This window comes from Tachypleus tridentatus, chromosome 10 (genome assembly GCF_004210375.1).
Source record: "Tachypleus tridentatus isolate NWPU-2018 chromosome 10, ASM421037v1, whole genome shotgun sequence".
In the NCBI taxonomy this organism is placed as follows: Eukaryota; Metazoa; Arthropoda; class Merostomata; order Xiphosura; family Limulidae; genus Tachypleus; species Tachypleus tridentatus.
This window is the reverse complement of record NC_134834.1, coordinates 38,319,062-38,334,877: the sequence shown is the minus strand read 5'-3', so window position 1 is coordinate 38,334,877 and position 15,816 is coordinate 38,319,062. Positions and strand designations below refer to the sequence as shown.

Here is a 15,816-nt window from a genome sequence, read left to right as displayed (position 1 = left end):
AACTTAGTTTTAAAAGACTGTAGGTAATCTTTAATTCGTCATTTTTCTAATATAAAAAGGCCGTATTGAACATTTTACTTCAATGGTGATCACTTGGGCTCGCGAGAAGATTTGGCCAGAACTACTATCCTTCATAAATCAATATTCCGAACAAAAAGTCAAAATACAATTTAACTTTTCAAAAATTATTGAATCAACAATTAATGTAATCAATGTAAACACTTAAAAAATGAAGTACTGAAAATATTAAGTTAGCTCTGGCTTTGCAGAAAATACAACAAATGTGTAGCAGCTAAACACATTTGTTGCACTTCTCAACAATTCTAAAACTTTGACTAGAATGTCACGTGGACAGTCTTGAATGGTTTGGATATTAATCTAAATAAGTAAGTTTTCCAACTGTTGAAACACCAATGAAGGAAAGAGAAAGAATGAAAAAAAAATAGATGTTAAAACTTTTACTTATGTATGTAATCAGTGCAGTTTCAAAGTGATCTTTTCTTCTTAGATAATTTTGGAATAAGTGAACCTCATAATTTTTACTTCCATACTTCCTGATTGTTTTTCTGGCAGAGCCACTCTGATCTTTCTGCTTTGTTCACTTCAGGAAAACGAGTCCCGGATTTTAGTGTTTTAAGTCAGTAAAAGTTACCACTGTGATCACTATCTAGAGACAACTCCCTGAAGAGAAATTTGTAAATAACATTCTAGGCCTATATAATTCAAATACCTCTTATGACATAAGTTTTTTTGTTTTTTTTTTTACAAAGATATTGGTGACCTGTGGAGTACGAATGTTAGGAACAGTATAATCATGCCTTGGTATTTGAAGCTAAGCTTGACCTTGGAATCTTGGGAACATTTTACGAAATTCCATCAAATCTTTGAATTTTTGAGACTTGAAGACTTTATTTATTTTCTCATCTTAAATAATGTAAAAAGGTCCAAGGTAAAGTATGAAAGATTACCTTAACTACTGACGAAAGTGTTGTCTGACTGGTGTCAGTGTCACTATAGTATCGACCTGAACCAAGGGTCAATGTTCTACATTCTCCATATGACAAAACGTGGCCTGCCTGGGTTAATTAGGCTAATAATAAGATGTTCAGGTCAAATTGCTCAATTGCTTCTGTCATGTCACCACGCTACAAATTTAACATCCTGTCATTAACCGTTGTACACTAGTGGATTGTTGTAGTCGAAGGTTGAACAGACTTATAAACCAAGAAGCCAGGATATCCCAGCCCTTGCCCCAAAATGCATACTGCTTATTACATATTTTGAAATAATTTAACTTTCATTTAATCAAGCCGATCCTCAATATTTCCAAACATATTCAAATTAGCACTGTTTTTGAAATGATTAATTGGTAATGTCCGCTCTGCAGCCTAGTGTTATCGAAAGCACAGTTTTGTAAGTAGTAAAATCAAATCTGTTATCTAACTCACTTGCATTTAGGAAAAGGAAATTTATTTTCAAGGTACGTGTACAAGTTCACACGCTTTTGAGAATTTTAATACTGCGATAGGTTAAACAATCTCAATTAATTTCATTAATAGCAGTACTATTAATTTAAAAAATCTGCCCACACCTCGGTTTCTTACCACGCACAAACAGAAGTTTTGAGAGAGTTTGGCGATAGGGGAGTATGCGTTAGAACATTAAGCAACTTATGTAGATCCATTACATTTGTGACTGACAGTTTGGTGTCTTTATCATAAAATCATGATGTTTTCTGCTTCCCGAGGACTTAATAAAAATTGAACTATCGTGGCAAAACCGAGTCAACTGGTGTCTCTAAACAGCTGTATTTACTGCAGTAGAATGTTGCAATCAATGTTTGCATAGTTTAAAAAGGGTGTGTCTGACTGAATAGAAGAAAAAAAGTGTTTATCTTGAAGGCTAACCTCTGAAATGAAGAGTTTAGTTGTTGAAACACATAAAAGATGTTTCCCAAAATGTTAAACAATGTTTGTTTACTGTAATTTTATTACTCTCCTTAGGAAACGTGCATCAGATACAGTGGACCTGCTATCTAGTGTCCAATGTTCATATTAAACTACCTATCTTTAGAAGATGTCAAATTTGTAATGAATTGAATATTGTTATTTCTGTTTTTCACATTATAAATAATTCACTTTCTTGAAAATACCTTAAAGTTCAAAATAACAAGAGGTTAGGTATTTTTCTTACGTGCTATAGTCTTTTTCTTTTCAGAATGATAAACTGCATACAAAACATATTACATTTTCTGAAAAAACTCTAAGCTTTATATTCTGCCATGCAAGTAGAGTCACGTATTTAAATGACCAATGACAAAGAACGTTTAAATGTCATATCTCTCAAGCCATTCCTTCCTCCAGCTTTGGATGAGTGAAAGTGAACACTGAACATTCCCTTCATTTAAGTTCATTGAATTCTTGATACTCAAGTTCCGTTCTGTGTCAGAGATAAGTGACCCTGATGTTACTAAAGGTTGCAGAGATATTACTGTAGAAATCAACCTCCATTGAAAATAAACAAAAAACGAATGGTATTTAAAAACCTTCAATAATGCTTAGCTAAAAGACCCAGACTTAAAGGAATTGTTGACGAGAGACCCAAATAATGTATTTATTGTTATTTGCATGATTATGAGCTGAAAGATACCATCATGTTGGCTTTAATGAAATGCAAAACCAAGAATGAATACAATTTTACGTTCAGAACTAAACAAAAGACAGCACAGATTAAAATGTTTTCTAACAACGAAGAGAACCAGGTACTAAGGAAATGATCATGAAAACTGAAGTTTTGGTATTTGGATTCATGGTTTAGCTACGAATGCCATTCCTTCAAGGCAACTATTTGACTGAAGTGATGAGAATAGCATTTCTGAACAGTAAAAGCAACGAAAATATGAAAATAACCAAATCATCATCACAGTTGTTGGAAGATAGAATGACATGGTCATACCTTACAATTTAGATAACCTGCTTTGACAGAGGCAAGTGTAAGTGGCAATGCAAATGTCAAAATTAAGACATTGGTCAGCAGCATACTTTTGTTCTTTTGAATGGAGATATGGCACACTGCAAAAATGCCTTAGCTGGAGAAACCTCTCAACTATCATTCATCAGGAGAAATTCAGAGTAACATGACAAGTAACCTCAGTGAGTGTATCCCCAATGACCTTAGAATTCAGGAGAAATTCAGTGTGTTTCAGCATACATGTTTTCACTAAGATGTCTCCAGAATATAGCTTCTTGATGGGCTTGGAAAAGTCAGCAAGCCCCTTTTATTCCTTATGAACGAAAAAGGGAGACATTCCCTAAGAATTTTTCAGAAAAAGAATGAATTATAATTTGAGGTAGAAGATCTGATAGTACCAGTGACTCTGGAACAGAATTGGAAATGTGTAGTCATTTACCCGTAAGTTGTTGTTTTACTACTTTATTTTTTCAATGACTCAGTTATCCATAATATATAGAGGAAGATTTTGTGCCCACTAACCTCACCTACCATGGAGTCTTACAACAGGATGCACTACAATGCCAAACAAAGACAGACACTGTAGAAATGCCAGGGTTTTGGGATCAGTATACCCAAACACCAGAGTCAGACAGAATGTTCACAACACCTGTTGAGAAAGCCCAACACCAGTACTTGATTGACTCTAACCCAACAGGACCAGTCAATTAGCCCTTGGAGGGTCACCCATCTACAGGAATTCAAGGGGTTGGACTCCTTAACCACCAGGTTCTTTTTCCCCTTTATGGTGGACGTTCAAATTCCAGTGAAGGTAAATTGAAAGACATAACCTTCTCTTGGAGGTACCATCACCATGTACAGGCATCCCCACCAAGGGGATAAAAAAAACAACAGAAAATCCAATGCCACAACATCAATGATCACATCATATCCAAATCTTTTTCAAAAAAAATGGAGAGATTTTGAAGGATTACTCAAATGTAGTCAACATGTATTAAATCAAGCCAGATAACCTGAACAATAGCAGTTGTAAAAATAGAAATTACACTTAAGGTCTTTATTGCTGTTGCTATGCTGAATAACAAGCAAACACAGTTATAAGGTAATAGTATCTAAATATACAAAACAACATGTTCCTGATCAAGGTTATTTGACAAAAATTCCTCAGTTCATGTTTCTTTACAGCAATGTTTTTTAGTTTTAATGTTGCATGTTGAAATATTGCTGTAATGGTGTTGCTAGACTATCAGGTTTCTTAGTGATAGAGAGAAGATGCTAGATTATTAGTTCTATAATAATCTGATTATATTAGTATAATAACTGATCTTCAAAATACAGTGTGTGTGTGTGTGTGTTTGTGGTAGAAGTGACAGTGATTTCCAGAATAGAAGAAAGGAACATTTTTTTAACCCATACACCTATAGTAGGCAATATAAATTTCTACAAAGATTCAACTTATTTCGAAAGATTTCTTCCAATTCACAGTAATTTATAAAAATATTCCTGAAAATCATGTGTTGTACCTAATTACTATTTCTACTCCACTAAAAGGTTTATCAAATTCATTCCCTTGCATGTTTTGATAGAAATTTATTACATTATCTTAAAACATTCTTACAGAAAAAAAAACAATTATACTACTTAATATTCACATTAAAACACATTTACATCATTAAAAAGTCATGTGGTTGTTTAGTTCATCAATGAAGATAAAGTCAAAAATGTTTTTTAATTGCTTTTATTGAAAGTTCAATAAATTACCACACAAAAATTTTCTTAATACACAGAACTAGTGATATTAAATACTAAGTGTAGAAACTCTCTTTTAAAAAATATGCAGAAACGTTGCAATACCAAAATTCCAGATCAAAATAAATTCTTAGAAAGAGCAATGTATAAAAATCTCTGTCATGCACATCAAAAATGTAATTTAATCTAAAGAATGCAAAAACAGCCTTTCATCACCAATACAAAAGCAGTTCTTTATGGTAAATATTTAAGTTTTTGTGATGGTCAACCATAATATATAAAAAAAACTGCTTATAACTAATTTCACTTTTGAGAATATTCAATATTTAAAAAAAAATCATAAAAGTAAACAAAAAATATCTAAGTTAATAATAAAGCACTGGCCAAGTTTACTAAAATTTAACATATAAGCCCCTGTAAATGGTATCCTCAAAAATAAGCATATTTAAGACAAACAAAATGAAAAATGTCCAGTTGTTTGGTTACATTACAATCAAGAAACAAGAACAATAAAAACAATTATTTCATTCCAATGAGGTAATATCTGTTCAAGAAATCACAAAAGATAAACACTTTATTAAAGTCTGAAGAGTTAGCATTCTTAAACATATCATTTCAATGTAAAAAAAAAAAGGAATATCCTGTGCATTATCAAGTTTTACATGTTATATGAACTTTAAAATTTTAAAGGACGTCCTAGATAGATCCAAAGATCTAGCAATATTTGCACAATTGATAAAATCATTCTAAACAACACTACTCGAATTTTTAGAAACCCAAATTAACAAGTTTCTATCTTTTTCAAAAGCCAAATAATGTATAATTTCCAGTTACACGCACTTCATATATCACAGCTCGTTCAGCAAGTTTGTACTTGAGCTTTATTGAATTAATGATATTTAATAATTTGTTTCAATTAATTAACTCTTCAAAATGAACTGCTGGTCGATGAACAATTCTTTACTTGGTTCCCAAGTTAACCATCCACAAAATGCTAATATTTTGATCATTCTTAGTTTCTAAATGTAGAATACGAGGAGCTTAAGTTTTCAAAATGTATTTTTATGATGCAAGCTGACTGATGGCCAAATTTAAAAAAATCCCAACTTTTTTAATGTGCAATAAATATCTTTAAAAAAAAAGGTGAACTACTGTAGTGCCAAACTGAATCCATTAATTTTGCAAGCCCAGAAACATGAAACATAAACAAACAGATCAAGGAACAATTAACATATCTACAAATGAGTGTACCAATTAAGAATACAAAAAATATATAAATATTTAACAGAAATAATAAGGAAAGAGATATCACTCTCTTATTTCTATTCTTTTATTTCATAGCTATTTTGTAATCTTACAAATATTGTGTTATTTTAAATATAATTTTAATTGAACTACTTTGTCTATATATTTAAAACTGAACTATGCCTCAGCCCATCTTGCACTGTAATGCATTTATCCAGATATTACTTTGTGTCTGATGAGCCTCTATCACGTATTTTTGTTGTTGTTTTTTAGTTGTGGTAACTACTTTTCCCTATCTAATCACAAAGAAAATATGAAACTGAACGATTATTTTTTCAGTATATGTAAAAACCATACTTATTACTCTTCATAAGTAATTTCTTGTTTTTCTAATACAGATGTTGTGAACCCAATATATCAAAAATGCTTTGATGTTTAATGCTACCCAACAACACAAATGGGCTAAAAAAAACAGAGATCATATTTAATCACAGTAAAGACTTCTCTGCAAACTCTTCACTTATTTAATAAAGTACAAACTGTACAACAAATAGCTTTCTTTACAAAAATGTTAATGATACAAAGTTATCTCAGTTTTACATGTTATTTGAAATTTACTGTACTTTTTTACAACCAAAATGGCTATTTTTTTAATCATGTTTGCTTCAGTACATTTTTTGTTACATTATACTGTTGTGAGAGCAATGTATACAACAGCAAAAATGTTGGCATATTAAAAAACAAGGAGACTATCTCCATCAATGAAGGGTTTTTGGGATACTTGCATTTATCTTCTTCATCCCATCATCTTATACCTGAGATAGCATAAAACTTGACAAATGTAACAATTTAAAAAAGATGTATTAAAAGATATAAATCTTACTCTAATAAGACATTTCATAAAAAAGTTTAAAAGTTCAGTTTATTTTGAAGAGGGGACAAAGAATATTTAAACCATAAAAATAATTCTCTAAACCTCTTCTAAGGTGTTTAACAGTAGAAAAAGAATCTGAAATGTGATATACAAAAACATCGTAGTGGCAAAAACACATCAGAAGAATTGACATGTTTTTGGCTCCATTCATCAACTCACACAAGATGAAACCATCTCTACAGCACAAGGCTTACTTCTGGTATTCTAGAAACTGAGTATTCAGTTTCTTAAAATAATTGAATAGCTCATAACATTGCCACAGACAAGAAAACATACAAATCAATAACTTCCACAAAGTAACAAACACATTTAAAAAAGCAGAGGTTAAAGAGCAGAAGAAATAATTGTTTGGCACCTATGGCTACACACGTATATATATATGTATGTAACAACTAATAATTTTATTCTTAAAACTAAATCTCAATTTTCAGTACATATTAAACACACAGCTGATAACAAGTTAAAAATAAATCAGTCTTCCTATAACCTTTCTTTAGAGACACTAATGGTCAGAGGTATTAATTCAACTGGGTATTACCCTAGCCTATCTTGCTCAATCAAATCTTAAAAGAAGAAAAATAAGAGTTAAACTTTGATTAAATACAAAACATTGATATGGATATAACAAATTTATATCTACTCTTTACTTTCATATGCTTCAGAATTTCACCTAACATACATTAATAAGTAAAGAAGTCTTTACAGCTCTGTGACTAGGAAATTAGTAATAAATACAAACAATGTACAATGGAGATGTGTGCTATGCTCTATGTTTTAGGTCTATGCATCTAAAAATAAATCTGTTCAAACCATTTTAGGGAAATGTGCTTAAAACCATAAATAACTTAATTACTATATACTTCAAGTTGAGTAGATACAAAAAGCAGGTTAAACATCAATAAGTTTCAAAGACCCATGAACTTTTAGGGACAATCAATTATTAGTTTATCCTCTAAAAATACAAACATATGTTACGTACCCAAAAGAAAGCTAAATAGATCTTGGTTGTGTTTTAAAATTGGCTGAACCTTTTTATTCAGTTTGCAAAACTTCATGTTTATGGCAGTTTTCTGCAACTTTAATGTAAAATAACTTCGGCATGAGTTGATGATCTCTCCATAAATAAATAAATTTTTACTTTTGGCTAACTCAGCATTATGATTTCACATATTTTAAACCTCTGATAGGCATAACATTTTCTCCTTTTGTTTTAATTCAATGAAACAAATATTTAAAGAGCAAAGAAGTCTACATATGTATTACCTGTTAACAGTAGAGAAAAATTCTGACATAATATCTAATGAGACAAAAACAAATTTTCTATTTAAGTTCACAAAATCAAAATACCTGATTTCTAAAAAAGATTATTTTGATAGTAGTAAAAGCTACAACTTAGGTATTAATATTGTGCTTAGAAACTGAATATTTTAATGTTGCAATTTCAAAAAAAACAACAACAAAATAAATTACTCTAAGCTTTATTGTACTCATATTTATTGGATTTGAAAAATGATATTTGAGTTTTTCATCCTTTTAAGTATTAATCATAACAAAAAAAAAAGTTATATGCCAAGTGCCATTCAATCTTAAAATTCATAGAAAATATTATGGCATAGCTGTAAAAGTAGAAATCCTTGTTTCCAATCCTTAAATACATATGGTGAAAAATCTCAACATTGGAATTTTGAAAAAAAGGGGGACATCAGAGTATACTACATTCACACAAATTAAAACAGTGTGTAAAAAGCAAACGAAATTGCTTAATAGTAAACTATTCTATGTTTAAGTGAAAACAGTGTTGAAAAATTATCATCACCTTTTATACTAAGTCCTCGTTTCAAAGAAACTGTGTTCATTACTATTTAATAAAAAATAATTTAAATAATTTCCTTCTTTGTCAAGGCAATAAAGATTTGTATACAGAATTCTCTTTTTAAAATTATTTAAATTATCAAAAAGGTGACTAGATTTATTGTACTTAAATAATGCAAATTATTTCTGTTGAACTACCAATAACAAGATAATTATACATAAAATATTAGAAAACAGCTGTCCCTACAAAACAATCATCTACATTAACTTGCAAGTTTCTTGTTAACTATTTCACTAACAGAAATTTCTACTAAAAATTTAATATACATTATACAATTTTTGTGTAAATTCAATAATAAAAAAAACATCTGTTTTGACAAATACAGTCGATACATTATTCATAAAACCATCTTTATGCTTCATCAGAAAACACCAAAATAAAATCTGTTTTTTTCCACAGCCCTTGACAAGGGAATTAGAATTTTGATGTAACAAAGACAATAATTAATCAGATAAAATATCTTTCTCAGACAAACCAGCTGGCTACAACACTACGTTCAACTGCTATAAATTATCTATAAGAATAAATAATTCTAATTCATTTACCCCATTGACTACTCTCTTGTTACCTATCCTCACTTATTCATCTTATTACACTACTCTGAAAATTATTAGAGATCAGTAAGTGAATATTAAATTTTCCATTTAAACAAAAAATAATTTCTGAATATCATCTGAACTCTATTAGTAGATAAATCTTTACAACTTACTTCCATGTAAACAGCCCATGTAATATACAGCATACTAATAAATTTGGGTCACTAGCTTGTTTTCCAGATTAGATATAGCATATTGCAAGTTTCATAGACAAACACACACAAGGTCACATAATTATAAAAATATGTTACATCTAAACACACAAAGTCATGAGATTAAATTCAAACAATAATGTTTTAAGGATCTCAGTGGACACAATCAACTGTTCAGTCAGCCTAAAATCTTGAAGCAACATCTAAGTTAAAAAGGAAAAAAACAATAAAATATGAATATAGGAATAATTAGTATGTCAATCTGGCTCCCCTGACAACAAAGTGTGATATTCTTTACATGAGCAATGCAATAACATGAAATAAGTGAAATAGAATAAAATACAGGCCTTGAAATTATTGCACATGACTTTACCAAAGAGAAACTACATCTGATATCTTTAATATGTTTTCTTCATAAACATGCTAAATCATTTGAGTTTGTTAGGCAAAGTAGTATCTTATAACAAGAACAATTCCATTTTATGTGTAACCAAGATAGCTAGAATTTTTTATTTCATAATATCCTAATCTAATATTTCTGTGGTCATATTTACATGAGTGTAGTAATATTATCAATGAAATATATTCAATGTAAAAAACAAAAGGTCAATGGAACAAGAAGATAGTAACATAGAACAGCTACATAATGAAAGAAAACCAATATTCAGTCTCAGCAACACAGAACAAAAAATGTTAGATTTCAACATAATACATACACACGTTCATGAAACACATTTTTAACCAAATAATTTATCATGAAGCAACATACACATACATTGCAAACAAATATTCTTATACTGAAACATATCAGTAAATGTGCATTTTTGTAAACTTATTTTCACTTAAAGTAACTCAATTACAAGCCTGTAGAGCTAGTGACCCAACAATTACTGACTTGTAGAATCTGCCATTAATTTAAGAAGTTATATTTATTTTGGACTGACTAGTGTTAAGTACATTTCTATCCAAGACTACAAGAAACCTAAAAGTGCTAATATTTTACCATTGACAACACACACATTCACTAATATATTATTTTTTGAACATTTTTACATCCATATTTATCACAAAAATGAAGCGTGCTACAGAGTAATGGTAACAGGATTACATGTCCAGTATACAACACATTACCTCATAAATAACACACAACAACCATGTTTTGCAGTGTTTTCATAAAATTTGAATTGTGGTGGAACTTGGTCTTTGTATGTTATCTATGAGTTCTATCCCATATTTGATGTCCCAGCAGATGTCATATCTTGTGCACTATTTGTACATGTCTAAATTAGTTAACTATCACTAGCAGTAGTCTGCTATATTACTATCAATTATATGAACTACCTGAGGGACATTTAAGAAGTATAACATATGCACAATCAGATATACTACTATATAGCAGAATGCTACTCTTCTCAATGAAACAAGATAATTAAATAACTTATAGAGTATTGCTAATAAGAATGTAAATTTCTGTGTAAAAACAAAAATTGACTATAGGTCAAGACAATGCTTGCCAAGAAAAAATAAATGGCTATAGTGCATTGTACAAACTACTTTTTTAAATATAATGGGTATAATTGTTTTGTTCCACAACAAGATATTTATCAATAAAGGGAACACAGAGCAGACTTAATAATTTCTATAATCCCAAAAACAACCTTCAAACAGTAAGCTCAGAGATGTATTCAGAGATTAATACCAACGAAAAGGAACTGCTCTTGGTCTGTCGGCTCCTTCTTTGACTAACGGCTTGTGAAATTCTCGGCCAGGTCGAGAATGGATTGCAGCCCAGCACTGTTCACAATAGTATTGAAGACAAGTTACATTGGCGCAAAAAAAAGGAGCAAATTTACCCCCACATCGAGCACCTTGGCACTCATCACACATTTGATCATCTAGAACATATGGTTTGACTTCAACCTAATACAGACAGAAAGAGGTATTACTGATTTTGTTTCATTAAAAACAAAAAGAGAGAAAACATAAAGCGATAAGGATAAAGTTTGACAAAATGAGGTCACACCAAGATCATTCATTAAACTCCAAACATGAAAAAGTTATTTCATAAGAATATTACCTCAACACTTACTTTTAACTTTCAATAAAAGTAACAATCTAATACAAATGTTAACATTTTCATTACCTGTAAATGAATTTCCAATAGTTTGTTTCTTTTCTATTCAGTTCACATGTTTTACCAAAGAGATTTGCAAGTCACCTGCCTAATGAAAACTCTCATCTAATCTCACATAAAACATGTGAACTTGTACCACTGCATAGTAATGTCCTTATGCAGTAGAACCCTCCACCAATAGTATGTGACACACCTCTATGGTCAATGGCTCCCTCTTGTTTGTACTCGTGAATTCTCATACTTCAGCAAGGCAGTAAACAAATGTGAGCTGGAAAAGTGGAGAGAATGGGTGGGAATGTATGAAGAGTTGAGTAACTATCAGAAATACACATTAACTTCAGATACAATATTTCACCTCCACATATAGATAGCTAGAATTCCACACTGAGACTGTGGATTTTCTAGTGTAAAAAAAAAAACAACCAAAGAGAGCCAGTGGGGTGTGATACCCAATGGCAAGGATACCATGTTGGACACATCTTTGGAAGACTGGATCTCATCTTGTCCAATTTAAGCTCATTACCAATGTAGAAGAAAAGAAGAGGCAATAAAGCCACAAGAATATTGTAAAAACAGGCATAAAAGCCATGTGGCCTTCCAATAACTTGTACACAAATAAAAAAACCAGATGTAGAAGAAAGGTAATTGAGATAATTATCCATGTTCACTTCATCTACTGTTAACCTCTATGGGCTCCATGCCAGCTGAGGGCACCATATTATATACACCTTTGCACAACTGTCAGCCTCTATGGATTGTACGCTAGCTGTGGAAATGTAGTGATTTTTTGTTTGTTTTTTACTGGTACGATATTGAATGGATCAGAATAGGTGTCCAATGAGAAAACTAGAAGACTGGAATTTATCATAATTAGATATATGGAGTGATCATTATTTTAACCCCAGCAGTTAAGTTCCAATCAGTAAGGATTCTTCATGGTTCACCACCCCAGAAACTGGGAGATACAGTATGTGGCAAGGGTCTCCTATGCTCTGCTTAGTGGATGGACGCACGCACACATTTAGAGAGGGAAGGGGAGAAATTCAAGTGCTTACCTCTCTCCTGGCTTGATGCAGTTTTAGGGTAAGTATACCCTGGAAGGCAACACTAGCTGTCTAGTGGGATACTAGGGTGATTGAGAGAAAAAAATAGATTTTGCACACTAACCTGCTCATAAAAATAGAGTGAATTAGAGAATGACCATATGTTGAAGTTTAAACTCCTGTGGAGATGAGATAGCCATGTGGAGTAGACAGTTAGTGACAAAGAAGTAAGTGGTTGCACACATACCAGCATGAAGTAGAACACCAAAAGCTGGTAAAAAAATAATATACAGGGAATATCAGAGGTGATGAAGCTGAGGAAAAGAAACACTAAAGAGCATGAAAAAGTCAAGCAAAAGAAAACAGTAGGTCTGACATATATCAAACAGAAAGGAAAGGAACTGAAAATTTGGTTCAAATGGATGAATAGGAAATATAGCACAAGGACAGTATGATTGGGATGTGGAGAAAGAATGCACTAAACAAAGATCTTGGTCAAGACAGGTTAAAATGCCAATGAATAGAGAAACTTGCAATGCAATATTTTGTGGTGACCAAGAAATGAAACAGGGAAAAGAAGTTCATAATTGGACACCAGTAATTAATCTCTAGAGGGAGAACACAAAGGGAGGAGTGAAAATCTAGTGAGGTGACTCCAAAGACTGGGAATCCAAAAATAGGGAATGTGAATGACTTTTAAAAGAGAGAACAAAGACAGCAGACTGGAAATACAAAAAGGCATAAAACTGCAAGAGAGAAGGTGAACCTGAAAAGAAATAGCATCTACTGATATAAAAAATGAGGAGAAAATATTTTAAAAAATCATGAAGAAAAAGCTTACAAAAAGCAAATGGGATGAGTAAAAAAACAACAGATTAAGAGAAATAATTGTACATACTTAAGATATACAGTGAAGAAAATCAGAAGTCTGAAGGTGTCATTCATTATATATCATAGGTTATAATGCAAACCTAGAGGTAGAAATCTGAGCTCAAATTTATCTTCATACGTTTCAAGCACAAAAAACAGAGAAGTGAGTAGTAAGAATGGAAGAAAAGGATCCTGGCTGAATAATTGACCCCACCATCACATAATGACCATCATATCTCTTATAATAAAGGAATTATGAGCAGAAATGCATTAATTTCTTCTGTGAAAGATTCTTCACTTATATCAGCTACAGCAATATTCACATTAAATTGTGAATTTATGTTGAGTTTAATATACTTAAGCAATTAAAATATGTCAGTTCATTAAGTGCTAAAGAAAAGAATGAGAATTCACAAGCACAAATGCAGAGGGAGCCATTTTGATGGAAGTATGTCACATTCTTATTGGTGGATGTTTCTGTTGCATGATGCTATCAAGTTCACATTAAAATGTGAGATTAGATGGCAGGTGACTTAAAAATCTCTTTGGCAAAATATGCAAAATCAGTGGAAAAGAATATAACTATCTAACATACTGTTGTTATGAATGTACTTTGTAGACATGATGAAAAAACCTATACACTGAACAATTAAAGTAAAGAAAAAGTGTCAATAATCACACTGATCAAAGAGTAGATTAAACTGGATCTCCTTTGAACTTAGATGTTAAGATTAAACAATTTTAAGAATACTAAGTTTATTTATTGAGATAGTTATCCGTTACATAGGTGAGGTATAGTTTCAAAACATACTTTTAGCCCCTTATATCTTTTAATGTCTCAATAAAGCTAGTTATTTACTACTGTAATTATTCAAAAATAATTAATAAAATTAAAAGCTGACATCTAGACAAGAGATTTTTGAGTTTGAAGTTTTCCACAAGTTCTGTTTTAAACCAGAATTAAAGTGGTTTTCATTTTAAGCTAAGCATTTCTAACTCTCTAAAACCTACTTTTAGGTAATTTCAAAAAAAACAACAAAAAACTTATTTCTAACAAGGCTACTGTTAAATCTCTGCATCTCAAGAAAATTAGTTTTGTCAATTTATTACATGAATTGCATAAATTATTGTATTTCTTTAATACTTAATATAAATACTGCCCCTAGAGACAAAAAATCTAACATAAAACACAAACCTACAAACAAACGAGGCTATAGACATACAAAAATATTAGAAATCAGAAAGAAGTATTTTTATTAAAAAATGAGTTTCAAGTAATTCATTATTAAACTCTAAATTAAGGTTTAGTTTGATTTTTTTTATTTATTGTTGTTTTTGGATGAAAAGGTATCCAAAACTTATGATACAAGATAAATAAAAATTGTTAATTTAAAAAAGGCAATAGTGACCATCAAGATCATCAAACGTACAGAAACAAGATGAATCAAAATGAAAATATTATATTTAAGCCTAAAACTATGGACTAAAATTGAAAAGTACTGTAAACATAGATCCAAAATAGGAATTGGTAGCTTGAGAAAATAATGTAAAAAGTGTTTTTTGTTGTTGTTTTTTAGTCACTAGCTCTAGGATTGAAAATATAACTTATTATGCTCTTTAAATTAACAACTTTTAATTATTTTGTTTCTTAAGTTTTCTTTTATGTCCATTTATGGAGGATAAATGTTAAGCTACATACACGTATATGCAATCAGTTGAATGTTACATGTTTTTCATTAGATCACTGTTGCATTGGCTTTTTTTCCCCATACAACCTTTATTTACCAAGTCAGGTGGCTTTATGCCTGAATTCTCATGTAAGCATATGTTGAACAAGTATCAACTACAAAATAATCCACTCACAACAACTTATAGACACATCAACCAACGTTTTAAATAGGTATGGCCTTACACAGTATTGAAAGAATCCACTCACACCATCACATATTATTATGTACTTACAGACACATCAACGTTTTAAATAGGTATGGCCTTTCACAGTATTGAAAGAATCCACTCACACCATCACATATTATTATGTACTTACAGACACATCAACGTTTTAAATAGGTATGGCCTTACACAGTATTGTTTTTAGTATATACGTTTAACTTTTGGTGCAAAATACCCATAGCTGTTTTATTCTGTAGCAGCTTAAAAATTATAATCAATGATAATGAGGTTGGAAACACTTTGAAAACATAAATATACACATTGTTTAGTCCAATAAAATGAAGCATTTCCAACTAG

At 30.9% G+C, this 15,816-nt stretch overlaps 1 protein-coding gene across 2 annotated transcripts in view; it reads right to left on the bottom strand.

Moving 5' to 3' along the window:
* Positions 1-4,692: 4,692 nt before the first annotated feature.
* LOC143229083 (cytoplasmic polyadenylation element-binding protein 3-like) overlaps positions 4,693-15,816 on the bottom strand; it is a 50,935-nt gene continuing 39,811 nt past the window's right edge. For both annotated transcript variants that reach the window (XM_076460869.1, XM_076460870.1), the window contains one exon: positions 4,693-11,439. In XM_076460869.1, coding sequence (XP_076316984.1) covers positions 11,212-11,439 — 228 coding nt within the window. In that variant the 3' untranslated portion in view covers positions 4,693-11,211. The remainder of the gene's footprint in view (positions 11,440-15,816) is intronic.